The 19730-nt window shown below is 36.6% G+C and overlaps 1 protein-coding gene across 1 annotated transcript; it reads left to right on the forward strand.

Annotated features, from left to right (window-relative positions):
• Positions 1 to 863: 863 nt before the first annotated feature.
• ACP3 (acid phosphatase 3) lies at positions 864 to 19079 on the forward strand (the record flags this gene model as incomplete). The annotated part of the gene is made up of 11 exons (XM_084281382.1): positions 864 to 977; positions 5291 to 5386; positions 6834 to 6920; positions 7752 to 7904; positions 10635 to 10733; positions 12624 to 12728; positions 13743 to 13875; positions 15270 to 15352; positions 17188 to 17294; positions 17847 to 18016; positions 18961 to 19079. 11 exons carry the CDS (start codon positions 864 to 866, stop codon positions 19077 to 19079), a joined length of 1266 nt encoding a protein of 421 aa, XP_084137508.1.
• Positions 19080 to 19730: the final 651 nt, after the last annotated feature.

A 19730-nucleotide genomic window follows, 5' to 3' on the forward strand; every position in this document is an offset into this window, starting at 1 on the left:
ACAGAAAGTCAGGAGAGAGGAGCTGAGCAATCTGCTCAAAGCCAGTTGGTGTCAGAAACAGTGTTCTTAATCAGTAATAAAATAAATAAATAAATAAATAAATAAATAAACAGATAAATAAATAAATTAAAAGGTGACCTCCAGGGCCTGTTCGTGAGAAATTTCTTAGAGAATTGAGGCCAAAAGAGAACTTGACATAATAAGTTACAAAAGACAAAGTATAGACATGCTCCAATGGAAAAGGAAAATGTCACGCTCAAACTGAAGAGCAAATAACTGCCCGGAAAGCAGCTTGAAAAATGCATTTGTTTTAAGGATTATTTAACTATTTTATCTCTGGGATGGGCAATTTTAACCTATATGAAGTCGTGTTTAAAATAATTATGCTGATTTTGCAGCGACAATGTAGATGAAAAAAGAAAAAAAGAAGCTGAAAAGAGGATGAACTGAACAGCAAAGAGAAAACAGAAACAGTATTGCCTAGCTCTTGGTTCTGAGTTCATCCTTTTGGCTGTGCTGCAGTCTGGAAAAATTCAAAGCCCTAAGAAGAGGAAGTAGAACAGGTAGGTTGAAATATTACAAATGCCTAACAACTCCGTCGTATTTCGACCTCATCCTTCAACTCCAAAAGAGAAAAATCTCAGAGAGAAAAAGGAACTGAATTATGATTTGATTAAATGGAATGTAAACAGTAATTTGAAAACAAAGGGCGTTGGGATTTGTTGCACAGTCACACAACATTCCTTCTGGATTTGAAATTCACCAGCAGCAGTTCCACCCCTTTTGAAGTACAGCCTCGCGTCTGGGCTGTTCAGCCTGAACAGCTGCTGGAGCTACAAAGGCTTTTTTCATCTGCTGCCAGGATGAGAGTGATACGGCTTCCCAGCCCATCTAGGATTCCGTGGTTTGCTTTTTATATTATCTTCACCCTGCTTCAGCAGGCTACTGCAGAAAGAGAACTGAAGTTTGTGGCTGTAGTAAGTAGATTTATTTTCTGTTTAGTAGTGGGGAATATGGGGAATTCGATATGGCTGTCAAATCAAAGAAGGTCTGCAGTTGCTTTGAGTCTTTTTGACTTAGAAACATGACTACCCTTTGGCTTACAACATTTAAAAGCTTCTTGAGATAAAATGCATCTAGTTATAAGGATTTTCATCTCCTAACCACTAAGTTGTTTTTTGTTTGTTTGTTTGTTTTCAGGGTAACTGAGCCACTTAGCTTTGTGGTAGGTGCATAGCACACAGGATTTCAGAGATCTGAGGTCTAGTCCACCTGCCTTTGCTTGATTTAGCTGACACTACTGCATAGTTGGAACTGGCGATACTGGCCTATCTTCTTAGGGCCTGGAAGCTTATAAGATGCTTTGAGATTCCAAAATAGAAACCATAGAAAGAGAAGTATTTTCCACTTCAGAAGAAGTGAATGGGCACAGTAGTATATTAAGAAACAGAAAAGGGCATTTTGTGTAGAGATTTGAGATATACATTGCATTAACTTCAGGTATTTTGAAAATTGACTGTAATTGTGTGTTTGTGGTTTTTTTTTGATTTTTTTTTTTTTTTTTGCTGGGTGGTTGCTTGTTTTAAAGCAACTAAACAGTACTCCAGCATCAGTTTCCTCAATAGCTGAGGAAAAAGAGAGATTAATTCAATAAAGTATTTTGGATGGTGAAGGTTGCACCACAACCCTTTTCATCCTAATTTATCTATTTTTTAATGAGAGGTATACTGATAAAGAATAGTTAGTCTAGAGTTGTATTTTCAACACAAAGTTGTGGGAATTTGAATTGACGTTTATGAATAGGAATTTTAAAGATATTCTTCCACCTTTCTGTATTTGAGAAACTGAGTATGCACATAACAGACAGAAGTAGTGTGTCCAAAACATGCGATCTAGATTTTGATAAAGTACTTAATAGTTAGTTGTTTATTGGCTGGATTATGTAGATGTGTCACTTGGAGAAAGGCCAGAGTGCACAGGAAAAACCAGTTCCTATTGTTTTTGAGCCTTACTGCTGTATCAGACAGTGCACAAGGCAGGGACTCAACCATCATTCCAGTAACGTTCTGCGTACAGTATTATCCTCAAATATTTCAATTTAAGAGGGACAACCAGACACAGGGGTGAAATCAGGCAGCTAGAATGCTTTAGAGACTTAACTTGCTGAAGAAAACGAGGCTTTTGCTGAATTGCAGCTGTTACAGTGTTCTAACAAGCAATGGTCCTGAAAAAAAAAAAAAGTTACAGGAAATGCTTATCATTTGGAGATAAGAGCCTTCTTATCTGAAATCATCTTCTTTATCACACCTATGTAGCCACCTTCCCCAACCACCAAAAAAAGAAAAAAAAAAAGATACCATTATATCCATTTATGAAGTAACTTACCACAATTAAAGCTAAAATAATGTGTAAATTTCATTTAAACTGTTCCCTTTATCCCTGATAGTTTTTCTTGGATAGACTGCCTAAAAAGTTACTATAGATTGTCTTATTATCAGTATGTATCTCCTTCCTCAAGGCATAGATTCTGTGTGTTCAATTGAATTTTGTCTTCTGAACTCACTCATTGAATTTACATGGGAACAGAACTGCTAGCAGAAACAGAAACTAGTAAGATAGGAATTGGCCCCAGCACATATCACTAGTACAACGGAATAAAATAACAGTCAGGCTACAGTCAAGGTAAGTCTAAAACATGTCTTTCTGAGATAATTCAGTGGTCATTTTCCATTTTCTCTAAGTTGCTATGTTGCCACCTGAGAGTATTTTTGCATGTGAAAATGCATCCCAATGACTTTTTAAAACTTTCTTAACAGAACTGCACAAGATAGAATATACTCTGTGGTGGAGGGGAGAGAAACCAGACAAGTTCCTTTTTGCTCACTTCCAGATTTGTGCTGTGCCATGGAAAGGTGCCTTGCTCTCTCCTCATGACTTCCATCTCTGCACTGATTTTGTGTGTTTTAATTATTGGCCAAGAGTCTTTTTGGTTAAAAAGCTGTAATACCAGCCATTTTGTCAAAATGCCATTTTATCTTTCCTTCTCACATGTAGACACTAATCTTCAGCATAATTCTTGTGTACTGATTTTGAATTAGACATAACAGAAGAAAAAAAATATTTCTAGTACCACTGAGTACCCAAGTAGAAATGAAATACTGACTTATTGCATCTCTATAAAGAAGTTCTGACCTGTAACTTCTGCCTCCACACTCATTTCACCTGTCATATACACAAAGAGGTGTGGTTTTCTGAAGTACAGTGATTTCATTATGTGTTTCTTCTTATAAAGATAGGAAGCGCTGACTGAGCTTGTTATATATTTGTCTAATCAACTCAAGCCATTTGAAACCTTGACTAAACACGTTCAGTATTTCTGCATCTATGGTTTCTCTGAATTGGCAGCATGACTAAGTCCATTGATCAATTGTTTTTCCATTACTACTGCTAGCTTCAAAACAAGAAATCTTTTTGTTTGAAGTTGAGTTTATCAATAAAAAACATCTCAATGAGGCCCACTATTACTCAGAGGCACATAATTCACTGTAATTCGTGGTATTTCTGAATGAAGATGTATTGTATACTATACATGACATATTCTCAGCTTACACTCTCCCCCACCCTAGTTTTTCTCCAATATGATTTTTCACCTGATAACAATGGAAGCAAATGCTGGCCAAAGCCTGAGTCACATGGCCATTTTGATCTGAAATGCTCACCCTCACACAGCTGTAAAGAAAGAATGGGAGATCTCAAACACCAAACCAGGTTCAAGCTGTAATAGATTTAAAGGAGAGGGTATTTAATAACTATCCATCTATTACTTTTGAGAACAGACTGAGGTGAAGCACTTCATATAAAGAATCTGAAGTGAATAAATCCAGCAGGTGTGCTTTGTCCTTTTTATGTATGTCCTCCTTACCTTTCCATAGTCTTTTCTGATTTTATGATGCCTCCTTCTTTTCTCTCATCCTTCTGTGTTGTATGTCTTTCAACAGGACAGGAAGGTAATCTGTAATCCGGGAGTAATAAATGTTGCAGTACACAATGATTTTCAAAGGAATCAATTATTTCATTATGAAATATATTGAGAAATCTATCTTGATGACCAAGGCAAGCTTTGTAGGGAAACATTTTATTTCCCTAACAGCATCAAGTTGTTAGGCTAATGAAAAAGAAAATCTTTCAAACACAAAAGTTCTTCTTGAAGTTCAGGCAAAAAAATAAATAAAATGAAAAGAAAGTCTCCTGAAATGTAGCTGATGTAGCTGCCTATGACTGATTTAGACTTTCAGACTGAGTTCATGAGGCTATTATTAATTTTCAATTGCAACTGAAGCAAGGTCATTTTCAGAAGTAGAAAGCAAGGAGAAAGTTGGAGCATAAATAAAAGTCAGCTGTCTGAGAAGCTTAGGGGTTAAAATAAAAACAGAGCTTTGGGTTTTGCTCTTAGTAGTTTTTGTTTCTTGCTTGTTACTTCCAACTTAATGTTAATAACATATCTATTTTTCACTGTATAACACAGAACTATTTAATCTAGGGTTGGTACTTTCTAAGCATGCTGAATTACAGACACAAAAGGGCTCATTTAAGGTTTCTGATGTACAAAGCATATGGCTGGAAACACCACACTAATATTCACCATGCTCGAGTGTCCAGGATAGCAAAGCAACCAAATTGTTTGCTGTTCCTAAAGTTAATAGAAAAACCTAGAAAATTTCTTAAATATTTTCATAAATATAAACTATTAATAAATATTAACATAATGGTGTAATTAGATATACTTTTTCTTCTTTATGTCATGGTGTTGAGTGTGAACTCAAAGATGAGACAATGTACATGAAATTACTTTTAAAGATACTGCTACAAAAAAAGCAGTTGCCAAAAATTTCAAGTATGTATGCCAAAGTAATTAAATCCTCATATAAACACATCTGTAACTGGTTTAATATTCAAAGGTGCTGCTGAGTATCCAAAATTCAGTCAGATTTCTTGTCTGGTTGCCGAGCTATGAATGTAACCTGAGCACCAACATTCTGCCTGCTTAATTTTATGTTCTAGGTGAAAGAATAATCAGACTCATGCCCACTAAATTTCAATGTACTGATACCTATTCTTGAGTGTAAATAACGTACTCTAATCCTACTTGACTAGGTTTCTGCAAGACTGTCCAACATTCCCATTTGAAAAATGACACTGGAACTCAACTTTGATGCTTGTCTTCTAGACAGGAAAGAAGGGAATGCTAGCAGTAGTTAAATTTATTTTTTTTTAATGGGAATTTTACTAGGTTTTCCGACATGGTGACAGAACACCAATTGTAAACTTTCCAACTGATCTACACAAAGAAAGTGAATGGCCCCAAGGATTTGGACAACTTACCCAGGTATGTTAACTCTCTCAGTAGCACTTACATATGCTACAAAAATAGGAAATGGGCAGATTTTAATGTGTGCCCTGCAGACATCAGCAAATTCCAAGTACTGACAGTGGCTATTAGCAATACCCTGTAATTCATAGATATTTTTGCAACAATACTCATCCAACTACTGTACATTCATCATAGCTATATAACTATCTTCTTACAAACAATAACTTCCTGACAGTGTGTCTGCCTTCAAACAAATGGCAAATTTAAAGATTATCCTTACTCTAAAATTGCTGAAGTCTAATGACCATTAAGCACTGGGATCTGTGACAAAATAAATGAATAACACCTTCCCACCAGGTCAGGTAATGAATCCATATTTCATATTGATTTCATATTTCATGGAAAGGACCCCCCTCAGTAAATAATTAACAAAAAATGAAAGTCTTGCATGAGAACATTGATTCTGGGGAAATGTGTTTTCTAATAAGGCTGTTTTCAGCCCAGACCTTCACTAGGATACACAGAACCTACTTCTTGCTCTGGCATTTCAACATTAAGATCAAGCCTTAGCTTTTTAACTATATCTGGAACATGAAATTCTGGAGCAAAGAGAGGCCAATGCATTCCTTAACAATATGCCATCATGATGCAGAAACATGAATTGGAGACAATTCAGCATTTATTATTTGAAGTAAGGCTTTAAAGATTTGTAAACTTCAGGCATTCATACAACAGGTTACTATCTCCCTGTAAGTAACTTATAAGAAGAAAAAAAAAAAGTTGCTGCTTTCGTAAAGATTTTTTGAGAGCTTTTTTTCTATTTTATTATCTTCTTAGCAACCATAGTAAGAATGTATTTCTCTGAAGCTGAAAGTTACAAAGTTCTGATCACAGTCTTGGAAATGAATGATAGAAAAAACTGTGCAGTCTAAGAGAACTGCAGGTGTACCAAAACAAAGAAAATTTTTTCTGGGAAAAGAAATTTTAAACACATGGAATGTAAGCCACAAATTTGTCATTTATTTTGTAATTATTTTTTTAATTTATCATGTTGATAAATTAGCACAGCAACGACGGTAATTAATACTAGGTTATTAATGCTCCTTTTTCAGCTGTCACTATCTGACATACTCTTCACAGTGTTGCTCATGAGTAACTCCAGCAGCATCTACAGAGCTACAGCACTGTGGAAACAGTACTTAATATAGAACAAGATGCATTGCTTTTCCTGTAGCAGATGTTGAAGTCTTAGAATTTCAGAATGTATCATTTTTTCATAGATATAACTGATTATTTCTGTTAAAAATTCTTGGTCACCTACAACATATACAGTATGCTATAAATGTGGTTAAGAATCTTGTAAAAAGAAATTGCTGAAGACAAAAAAGGAAAAAGAAAATAAACTTATTTGACATTCTCCAATCACATTAATCTCATAGCCATCTGTACACTTGCCTCACAGACTGGAATGCAGCAGCTGTATGAACTTGGACAGTACGTGAGGAAGAGATACTCCAACTTTCTGAACAGCACATACAACCGGAAAGAGGTATATAGCTGAACTGTCTGGAGGACGGTTCTCCAGCATAGCATAACTATGGACTTGTGATAGATGAAAGCCCATTCATCATCATATTCCTTTTATTAATACAAAAATTAAGATAGTAGAAGAACATTTTGGAAGTCAGCCTTTTATGTCAAGGTAAAAACATAGACTCAAATCTTTAACTTTCAGTTTCTACATTCATTTTGGTTCTTCCACGGCTCAGTTTTCTGGTTCTGAACAGCTCCACACCATCGAATGAATTGGGTATTTATCCACAGCGACCCAGTATTTTTCCACCTTGTTTAAAGATGAATGTATGGACAATGTGATGGGCCATGTTCACATACCTTGTCCTGTGAATGAGAAGTCTCACAGTTGTTCGGATGTACTTGTCATATGGCACAGACCCATTGTGGGGAAGATACCACTACTATTTTGGTCAATACATGAGGGATGCAGTGATGGGAAGGCATAGAAGACTATAGATTCCAAGAAAGACTTTGTTACCCACTATTGTTATCAGTGCCTTCATCCCCAAGTTATAGCAGATGGGTCATATCAACGTATCTCTGAAACTCAGAAGATGGGGAGCTTCCATCTTTAAAATCATGTTATCTTATACTTTTTAGTTCAGTTGGAAGGTTAGATCCCAAACTGAAAGATGCTTTGACTATTTCATTTATACAAATGAAGTAGAGCCCTATAAAGTTCTAACTAATAGCTTCACTGTTCTGATTCTACGCAAAAAAAACACACAACTGAAAACAGGATTGATGAGTTAAGTTTCCTTTTCTTGTTGTTTTGTTTGTTAACTTTTTGCCATTCTATCTTCAGTTTTATATCCAAAGTACAGATTATGATCGCACCATTATGAGTGCCCAGTCATACCTATCTGGCCTCTTTCCACCAACTAGCAGCCAAATTTGGAACCCTGAGCTTCTCTGGCAACCCATTCCTGTTCATATTGTGCCAAAAGCAACAGATAGGGTGAGTACTGTCTGGATACTTCATATAATGTCTTGGCTTTCCTGGAAGAAAAAAAAAAAAAAAAAAAAAAAAACGAATAAAAAATTAAAGAAAATATTTTATTCCCTTTGATCTCAATCTAATAGAAAACATCTATTGGCTGACAAGCATGTCACAGGTCAACTGTAAGAGCTGCATGAAAATCCTTGTTCTATAGTTGCAGAATACCTGTTTTGTCAACCACACTACCATTTTCTTCAAGATACAGCTCTACATCTTCTCCTTGATAAGACGCTTTTGGACAGTATTGCAAGGAAGTTGCCCTAAAACAGCAAACAAGTGCTTTTCTGAGCACCAATCAGCTAGACAGACATTCCCCTCCTTAGCATGTTGTCTCTCTTTGCTTATTTAAGGAATGGGATTTACATCAGCCACTGTAATGACCTCTCAATTATTACTTTCCTGTTCTGGTAACATTGAGGCACCCTAATTACAGACAAGGGCCCTTTTATGCTCAGTGCTATACAAACACTTAATGAAACTAGCATGTGCCTTACGGTTCATAATAAAAGCAGTCCTACCTGAATGATAGGTCTTGTAGAAGTTTTGCTGTATGCATCTCTTCCTGGCTGACTCAGATTTAGATTTTAATGTCACTGGCTCCTGTGACAAGGACTGCGTAAGGAAAAATGTTAAGTAAGGACCAAAAAGTTATTGAATGTAATGCCAGAAAAGTTAATTTTGTTCTGCCTTTGAGGATAGAAGTTGACTTAAAGGAAATGTACACAAAAGACCTGTCAAATAACTGCCAGTCCAGTCGCCAACATCAGAAGAGGGACTCTTTCATTAGAGATGGCCACACTTACCAGCCCATTGGCATTTCTCCATTTTAAAGCCATGCTTGAAAGCAGGGACAAGGAGAAGGGATTCCCGCAAACTTTATTAGGCACAACATGATTCAGCTTGAAGCTTGCTTCTGCCCCTAAACAAAAGAAAATATTGTCACTGTTATTTAAAAATTGAATACTAGGGGAAGTTCCTATACCCCAGGACGTTAAAAGCATCAGAATGGTCAGAGCTTTGGCCAAATAAAGTATCAAAGTTATTAGGGGCATCACAGTGAAGTGCCATGAGCTGTTTGTAGACTACAAACTCATCTGTAGAGATGTATAGTACCCCATCACTTCTGCAACTGCTTCGGGACTGGGTATTGATGTTTCAGTTTGGGTGACAAAACACACCTCTGCAGTAATTGAAAAATCATGTTAAATATGCAGACCACCTGGGAAAAAAAACATTGCTGCCTTGTTAAGCCAAGTGTTTTCAAGCCCTAAGCAACACAATGTAGGAAATTGAGGCCAACTACAATCCTGTAAAAAAAAAAAAAAACAACAAAAAGCCAAAAAAATAATCATAGTTTATTTTTGAGCCACTGAGATCTATCAAGACCTGACAGGCAACAGTACTGAGCACTGCTTAATGAAGCCAAAGGGAGTGGCTTAATTAATAAGACCTAGAGGGGGATAATTAAGACATACAGCCAGAGAAACATTTGTTATTGTGTAATTAAGCATTCCCAAGCTTCATATTGCAGCTTTGAGACTTCACCCTGCAGTGTGCTTCTGTTACAGAGAAAACGTACCCTTGGAAATCTGTCCAAGTGAAAGTGTGCTACTGTCAGTTGGTAGCTGCTGCAAGCCCCGTGTTGATTAATCAAAGAGAAAAGAGATGTATTCTAAATGCTGCATGCTAATGTTCATCCCAAGCCAGAGTAGAACTTCTTGCACTTTAAGTCCTACAAAAGCCATAGATATTCAACTTTAATGGCATGGGGTTTTCCTAGGAGCCTCTATTGAGAGAGAATTTCTCTACTGTACGTTAAGTCTGTTCTATTACAAAGTTTGTATGGTTACAGGATAATATTACTGCTGGGTCAAAAATGCTATAGTGATGTGGCATAAAGTGCTGAACCAGCACAAGCTCATTTTGCTCATTGTAACTTTTTATTGGCAGACTTTATTAGGTATCATCTGTCCTTCTGCAACTGGCATAAAACATACATTTGCCAACACATAGAGTTTGATGGATGCATATGTATTTACACAAAGTTCAGATCTAATACGTGCCATCATGTGACCTCAGAAGGCATAGACACGGAATTATTAAATATGAAACCATGCCTCTAAACAAGAGCAGAGCTATTAGGCTCATATTTTTTGATATTTCAGGAGCATGATTTATTTGTCACTCATATTTCAAGTTCTGTCCATTAAGTGGTACTTAAAATGTTTATCATAAATAGACTTCTTACCTCCAAAGAGCTGAGAGCAACACATGCAGACTGAGAGGTAATTCAGATTCCAATAGTAGGTAGAGTCAAGCTGCAGGTAGTGAGACTCAGAAATTACAAGAGGTAAATGGTAGGTTTTTTAAATTCCCAATCATGGACCCTGACCAATTTTCCAAAGAAAACCCCTGACAGACATGCATTCCTTTCAAAATCAGTTAGACTGATGGAAATCAAGCTATCATAGCCACAGGTAGCCACTGAAAAGTCAAGCTACTACAGTCCATTTCCTCTATTCATGAACTCATGAACAAGGTATCCAAACGAACTGTTACGGAGTAGCTGTAGCAGGGTCACTAACCATTCATCTCACAAATATTACATCAGCAATCTCAGCAACGGAGAAACTAGAGGTGTGTACATTAGTTCAACAACTATTTTAAGTTTTACTTCTTCTGTTTCAGAGGCTGCATTTTCCTCTGAGTGACTGTCCCCGTTTTGATGAACTTCAGAAAGAAACCCAAACATCTAGTGAATTTCAAAGTAGAATACAGCCATACATGGTAAGGCAAAATAAAGATATTTTTTTTCAATCTTTATTTAAATATATCTTTATTTTAATCTTTATCTATCTTTATTTAAAAGATATGTATTTATCTATCTTTATTTATCTTTATCAATATTTATTTAAAATAAAGTGGAATTGTGTTGTTACTTTTTGCTAAAATGACTAAAAAGTCCTGAGGGTTCTCTTAAAATTAGAAATTTAGGCCAATGCCATTTAAAGGTATGTTTGATGCATTTATGCATTTCTCATGTTTGCTTGTTTGTTTATACTAATTTGTATTTTTGAAATATGAACTTAACATTCATTTTCTAAGACTATTTAGAGCTGCATGTAATTAAAGTTCAGTGATCCAAGGGGAGAAGAAATTAATGGATGCAGCAATTTCCAGTTATGCAGGGCAGCACAAAATCAATTCTAAAAATCTGATAAAACTCCTGAAATTTAGGAAGGTTTAGGTCTTACTGCTTTGACTTTCTGAAATTGGCATTGTAACAGATGCTCCTATGAAGACAGGATGAGAGAGTTGGAGTTGTTCAGTATGGAAAACAGAAGGCTCTGGGAAGACCTTATAGTGGCTTTCCAGTACCTAAAGGGGGCCTACAGGAAAGGTAGGGAAGGACTCATTGTCAGGGGGTGTAGTGATAGGACAAGGGGTTTTAAAATAAAAGAGGGTAGGTTAAGATTATATTAGGAAGAAACCCTTTACTATATGAATGGAGAGGCACTGGAAGAGGCACACGGAAGTTGTGGCATGCCCCATCACTGAAGGTGTTCAAGACCAGGCTGGACGGGGCTTTGAGCAACCTGGTCTAGTGGGAGGTGTCCCTGCACGAAGTGTTCAGGCAACACTTTGATTTGTGTAAATTTCTCTCAAAGATGCATTTTGGGTCCATCATAAGATATGCTTCTGTTTTGGTTCTGACACAAATATTCACAGTCAGTGATCCAAAATTTGTCATTCCAGTGCTACTGCAGACTGTCGGTACATGGATGGCATACCTGCCTCAAGCAACCATGTGGACAGTAGTTGCTCTGCATAGTGGTTATTGCTGCTCTAATATGCTTACGGTACACTTTGTAATAGCACTACTGAACTAATAAGGCAGGGGTCTTGTGTTTCTCATACATTCTCTCAGAGTCACTTCAGGTTTACTTTCTATGCTGGTTGGGCTAAACCCAACTTTTTTTCTTTTTTTTTTCTTCCTTTTTCTTGGCTTCTAACTTTCTGCTAGCTCAATTACTTTGGTCAGATTCATTCATCTGCCAGGGAGGTGTATTACAACTTCACAGAAGTCCTCTCTTTCAGCTGCCAGCATGAAACAGGTAATGTAGGAATAAAGGATAATACCCAATCCCTTTACTCTTCTGTGGTAGCACACAGTAAGAATCCTTATGGGAACTGTTGGGGAACTATTACTTAGACAATCAGCCTCCTTTAAATAAGAGAAGGAAAACTGTTTCGTCTTCAGTTTCTTTTTGCCTCATCCTTTTTTTAATACTTTCTATTTTCACCTCACCTATTTTCTCATCTTCCTTTTCCATTAGTGCCTTCTTCTTCCTTAATTCTGAAGTTTTGAGGTGACAGAGCAGTTGGAAGAGGGAGAGAAGGTGGCAGCAGTGAGAGCACCAGACTTATCTATAGCAGGGCTGAGCAAAAAGCAGTGTCTGAAATAGAAATCAGCATCTTAAAATGGTTACAAAATGAAAACTGCAATCAAAATCTTCCCTTATAATAGTTTCACCTGCGTAAAATAAATACTGGTGTGTTGCCAGGTTGGATGCTAGAGAATCTGTACCTATATACATTCTGTACGTACTGAGTACCTGTGGTGTATTCTTCACTTTTTTTCTTTTTTTCTTTTTTTCTTTTTTTTTTTTTTTCCAGGATTTTTTACAAACAATGGCAGTTAACACAGGACTTGAACTAAATCATCTTAAAATACTCGACAACTTCCAGCTCTGGAATACATATGATACACTATACTGTGAGGTAATACTGCAATAGGGGTTGGGAAAGAAAATAACTCCAAGATATGTTTTAATTAAACAATGTCAATATGGTTTCATAGGAATGAGCTGACCTCTCTCTTGAACTTGCTTATTATTTTTATCATTGAATATGAATCCTACTTTAGTGCAATGGTAAAAGATACCCCAAAAACATGGTTTACAGATTGGAAAACTACTGTTTTCATTTGAGGTTTTACCCTGAAGCACTGGTAACAAAATCTGCTCCCTTTGTTCCCTCCTTTTCCTTTCCTGTATGTTGTCATCTAATTATTTGAGCATGCCAGCTGGGTTGTATTTATGATTTTTTAACAGAAAAATGAAATTATTTGCTTTAATCTATCAAAAGGTAAACACCAAAACACTTACATGTTGAAAACAAGAGGTAAGATTATGATCTACAAGTTAGAAAATTAGGAGGTAATGATAACTCGGAGTGAACGAAGTCAGACTCCCCAACCATGGGATGATTCCACCTGGTCCAAGTCAATATTAGCAGTACGTGAAGGTTGTTGAACATATCCTCCATTCAAAGGTACCCAGGCACTGTCAGTCACCATCATTCTTACGTGATGGGAGAGTGACACTTGTCTCTAAATGACCAGTGATGGAAGCGGCATCTGGACAACCTCATAGAAAAGGTGGGACAATTTAGTTAGATTGTACCCTGAAGACCTACTACTAGAAGACAGAAAGAGGATGTGTCTGTGATCTTTCACACTAGCAACCCCCCCCAGAAATTATCATTATAGCATGAATATATTGTACCTACAAGAGATTGCCTCTACACAGATGATTCAGCTCTTCCTGTTCATCCACCTCAAGGTCATTCCCATTCCTGCAGAGGTTATTTCAAGGCATGCTGATGATAGAAACCACAAATGAACAAAGAAGTGCACGACAGCCACATGTAGTCCAAATATAGTAGTGTGAAGCTGGGCAATAGAAAGATAGAATCAGAATCAAAAAACATCTTTTTGTTTTCCTTTATCACTAGGGTATTCACAATTATTCTCTTCCTGTATGGGCCACCAAAGATGTAGTGGACAAGATGGAAAAACTGGCAGAATTGTCTTTATCATCACTATTTGGGGTTTATAAAACAGAAGAGAAATCACGACTACAAGGAGGTAAATCAAAAATGCTTAGCTCTCAGAAAGGAGGAGACAATGCTTATGATAACATACAACAACCTATCACCTTGCTCATGCAAAATTATTTACCAGAATCTTGATTTCCAACGATAGATGTTGGATGCCATATTAAGCACGATAATATGTGCTGGATACTGGGATTTGCATGGATCGGGTACTGAAAGAAAGTATAAACGTTAATGTCTTTAGTTAGTTATCTTATACATTTTAAGATATTAAGATTTTGAGAAAGGAATTTAAGGAAAAAAAAATGAGACCTCGTGGGTATAATCTTCACTTGTCTGATATTAACTTAAGTTTACTTCTCCAGTATCTATTGTTGTTGTTTCTTGATTTTTTTTCACTTCGATGTACTGGTTATATATTGTGCAAAAACCTTGGCAATACAGTGATAGCTCTCTGAGAGCCTGATGTAAAGCTGCTCCAAAACAGTCTGATCACAATGGAAGATGAGAAATTAAAGTCATGTCTATATTACAAGCACTGGGACTACTGATTAGCACCAAAATTGAGGTGCACGGGCTGTGCACATTCTGGCTACACACTAGGACAAGACTAGAACAAGATTCAGCATATGATCCCCCAGTGTCCATGAACAGGAAACCCAGACAAGTGATCTCAAATGTCCACAATCTGGACTGTCTGGTGCAAGACTTTGCAATGCACCTACCCTGCACTGTAAACCTAGGTAAAGGATTATTAGCAGCCTCTTCATCTGGGCATAAACATCACTGGGTCAAGCCATACAATAATTGCAGGCTGAGACCTGCACTAAAGCCCGCTAGCTGGTAGCTGGCCATAACATGAGGTCAGAACTTTTTTAGTGTTAGTAGAAATACCAGTTATGCCCTTTTCCTCTAGGATGATACAAATTGTGCTCCAAGGACTTTCTGCTACCTTAGTTCCATTGGCTTTGGAGTATCTCTGGTTTGGACCAGAAGTACAAAAGAGCTTTGGAGAAAACAAGAACCAATACCGTGTGACTGGCTGGACTGTTAAAATATTTCTTTATCATTTAGAAGGCAAGAGGCTAGCACAGCTATCATTATTACAACACTTAAAAACAAAAGGAGGTCTCAGCATAACAAAACTGGAAGTGTCATAAGGCATAATTCTCATAGTTCTAACTGATTTCTGTAAACCCCATCATTTCAGTTGACCTGGATGAGGAATGATGTATTTTCCTTTTGTAATTTCTTCTCTCTAGTTATGTACTTGTGGAAAGTTGAAGAAAAAAAATATGAAAAAAAAAAAAAAGTTTGAGGCCTGAGTAGATGCGTTCTGTTTGATATTCAAAATCCTTTGCTTTTTTGTTTTTATGCAAATGTGGTATCGTTATTTTCCTCTTCCTTTCCCCATCTTTTTTTAAGGTGTCCTTGTGAAAATTATTTTAAATAGTTTTAAACAAGCTGCCAATTCTTCAAAAGAAAGAAAAATGGAGGTCTACTCTGCTGTAAGTATCTTCACCTTTTGTAAGTACTGCTATGATTTCACTGGTAAAAGTCTCTGAATGAGAATAGTCAGTCTCCATGTAAGCTAAATGAGAAAATAATATATACTTTGGTCCTGCTAACAAGCTAAACACAGGTCAGTACCAGAATACATCAGGACCATGATTCAACTCAGTTTCAGTCAAACTGTATTTGGTAAATATATATATATATATATATTTATTTTTTTCTTTTCTGCAACTTATTGATGCAGATTCTCTAAGTTGCACCTTGCTTTAAGTGCTCCTAACGCAGAGATACTGACATATAGCAGAACCTCAGCTGTGTCTCCAAACACATACATGTGAAAGGGATGGTACAGATGAGCATCCTTTTTTTAAAAAAAAAAAAAATATATATATATATATATTTTATTTTAGAGGTTGAAGAGGATCATTTCATTCAGATCAAGACCCACTTAGCGTATTTGCAATACTGTCTCAGGCAGCAGCAGGGAAGAACATGAGAATAATGCCAGCATGGGGTGATTATTCTTGTGATACAACCTCCTAACAAACTGGTTTATGGACTTCCTGTGACAGAATCTGTCACAGATTTTACTTTATATTTTATTTTTAATAGCTCTTGAAAGACCTTATTCCAACAATTTACCTATTCACTTTTTAAATACATTTGTACTTTTGGCCTCTGCAACATCCTGTGGAAATGACTTCTAAACTTAAAAGTAAGAAAAAATTCCTTATTTTCTTTGTCATTTTTTTTTTTTTTAAACTTAATACTGGTTTATGTCCCTCCTAGCACTTCTATTATGAGAAATGGGGAGTGGCCATTATTGGTTCACCCATGAATTTACTATTTTCTCTCATCTCTTCTATCTTTCCTTTTCTGAGACAGAGTCCTAATCTATTTATTTTTTTCTCATACAGAATCTGCTCAGTACCCAAAGTTTTTCCTGCTGCATTTTCTGTGTGTTTTCTAGCTCTAGTATATTCTTTTTGAGAAGGAAGAACAAGAAGTGCATAGAGAATTTTTGTTACTGTTTTAATATCATGGGGCTATGTATACTCAACATTTTTGAAACTGATCCTGAATAATAATTAAAATGCAGATGTTAGACTATAATATAAACAAGTCTAGCAATCATATATACAGAGATGCTTACAAAGTTTAGATATCCAAGTGTTTGGATTTCCTTTAATTCAACACCTCCTCCTGGATTTCCTTGCAAAAGAAGGAATAATGGGAAGAGGAAGAAATTGCAGGTGGGTGGCTGGAGGGTAACAGATTCTGTCAAAACTAGAAGCCAAACTGAGATTTTACTGTGTAAGTCAAAATAGGATAACCACAGTTTAAAAAGTTCTGGAGCATATGTAGGGGTGGGGAGAACAGTCTTTGTCTGAAAACATTTGGTTTAATATCCTAAAAAGGACCTGTATCTTTACTTGAAATGTGATGAGATGCACTACCTTGTACAGTCTTAATCTGATTTTGTAAGCAAAAAGCATTCCTATCAGAAAGGGGGTGGGGAGGAAATGCACTGAAAAAATAGGTTTCTCAGATCAGATTTTGTTTTCCTCCAGTATTTCTTCTCTGAAATATTGCCAAAAGACGTAAGACACCTACTGCAGTAACTCTTTGAAAATGCCCCCTGATGTCTATAGTACTCTGTTAACATTTTGCCTGATGGTGAATATACTGAATAAGGTCTTATTGTTAATTTTAAACAGGTTTTATTTATCTGGATTTATTCTCCCTCTCTAGTCTTTTTCTCTTCTCATGGTTCTGGTAGTTCACACTTTACTGAATTTCAAAGATGCATTTTTTTTTCCCCCAATAGCATGACACCACAATTGGGGCCCTCCAGATCGCTCTCAATATTTTCAATGGAAAACTGCCACCATATGCTGCTTGTCAGTTTTTTGAACTCTACCAAGAAAGCAGTGGGCAAGTATCTCCTCATCTATGTAAGAACAAGGAGTGTTTGGAACTTGGCTCCCTCTTCCCCCCAAATTCTTTTTCTCTCAAATACTGTAAAAAGATACTAATTTGTTTTAAAGTGATATTTCATTGAGTAGTCCACAGGCACAATGTTGTATTAAAAACAAGAAAAATTACATTTGGTGGATATGCATGTATCCGTGTGCTTTGAGAAATGGGAAGAAGAAGAAAACAGTTTTATCAGTTGGAAGTAAGTAGTAAAACAAACATACCTGTTTCTTCAAATGATAGCAAGATTTCTGAGAGGTCTCATAAATCCCAAGGTAAACTAGGGGGTTTGGAAGAGCCAGAAGGCTTTTCTAAAAGACCTTTTGACTTAACCGGTGATCTGTGTGGTAACTGGCTTTTGCAAACTGCCTTTCAGATGTCTTTTACAAAACCTCCATTCCAAAAGAACAAGTTCTAGATTAGGGCCTATTTGCAACATTCTGTCTCTCCATAAGAAACCTTTTACTTAAGAACTTTTAAAAATAATATCTTTTCAATGTTGTTAATCAGGCAATATAGCATTGAAATGCATTATCGGAATGACTCTTCAAAGGACCCTTACCTACTCACCCTGCCAGGATGCACCTCTTCTTGCCCACTTGAGAAGTTCTCTGAATTAGTTTCTCCTATAATTACGGAAAGCTGGTCAAAAGAATGTGGGAATAAAGACAAAAATAAAGGTAGTGTAACAGCTCTGTATTTTCTATGTAAGATATATCAAGGGCTCCAAACTTTGAACCTTTCACAAAATATGTTGATCTCCCTTTAAGATGTGTGGATCAGCTTTAATACAGACAAAGAAAGCAAAAATAAATTAAATTTTTCTAAGAATGTGAAGAATAGATTTGCCACCGGTGTGAAGTTAGTGCTATTGTTAGCATATTCACATAAGGAGCAACATAAGGACATGACCAAAACTAGAGTTCCTGTTGTTGAAAACGACAGAAATACAGGTGTAGGTGCTATGCAAGGAGTCCTGTTTATATTAGATGCACAAGACCTTCTGTAGATGCAAAGTATAAATGGCTTGCACATACACAGTAAGACTGATGCATCTGAATTTCTGGCACATGTACCATGTATTGAGGATACCTCAGCTTCCACTGTACACGTACAGTGCAGCTGATCCATGCAGGTACAGCAGCTGTTTGCCTTGAACTACTGACAGCTGACAACCTTTGCCAAATTCCTCTCTTCCTTCCTGGATATTACCAGGAGGGAAGAGAGGGTCAAGGCAACGCTTGCCACTTTCCATTAGTCTTGGTATTTCCCCCTTCCTGCATTTATCAGGTATCAGTGTTTTGCCGATCCCTGATGAAACTCCTGCTTGCATTAACTACACATGCAAAGTCACACTTGCCCTGTGAAAACCTAGCAGCAAGATTTTATCATGCACAGGAAACTATCTACGTGTTTTCAGGATTTAAGTGTATATTTTCATACCCACATTGCATATGTTGGTAAATGCAGTCCATGGGATCTCAACAGAAATACAAACAAAATTCAGCTATGAAAGTATTTCCTTTGTACCTATTTGTCACTAGACTGTTATTTTTTATATCTAAGATGACATACATATATGTCTTTCCTTAATACTCTTGTCATTTATTTTTTTCCTTTACAGATATTTTTATCGGATTTGATGTCGCTGTTGGCTTGCTGTTCATTTTTGACCTTATACTGCTCTACCTCCTTTATCACTATGGACGCTGCAGGCGCAGAAACAATTACCAAGACATTTAAAGGAGAGGTGAAGAAATGGGAGAGAGAGCAGCCAGACATCAGACAACTCTTTAAGTTGCTCTGGTTTGTATCCATCAGTTTACTCTGGCTGAATTAATCTCCAAAGCACATTCAACAAACTTGAAGAGCTGAGCTATCTGTGGCCTAGCTCCTAAAAGACTAAATATCTACAGTGAGAAACACTGTAGAAATATGTTATTATTAAGCATTTACATTTGTAGGAAGAAGAAATTATTCCAATTATTTTCTTTAGGTTTTCCACTGCTATTAAACATTATTATATCAAACGCTGAAGCGAAGGGATATTATTGCCTTTTTTTTTTTATTGCTTACTGCCCTTTAGACCTCTGCTTCTCTCTTGCCCTCTCTCAAGGAGCCTTTCCTGAAATCATAGGCTGCAATATTTTTCTTACTTCTATAAATGGCTATTTTGATGATACATAGGAAAATGTTTTCAGTGAACAGAAGCTGCAAGTACCGTGTGAGAAATATTCATACCAGCATTTTCACCCTGGCCTCCAGCTAATAAAAGCCTGCAGCCTGTTTCTCAAAGGAGTTATACTACTACAGCTCTCACTGAAATTTGTAGAATGTAATGGGGGCACATAAACAAGCATCAAGAAGCTTAATGCAACAGGATCTTGGTCAGTG

The sequence above is a fragment of the Netta rufina genome, assembly GCF_964035555.1.
Source record: "Netta rufina genome assembly, chromosome: 2".
Classification (NCBI taxonomy): Eukaryota; Metazoa; Chordata; class Aves; order Anseriformes; family Anatidae; genus Netta; species Netta rufina.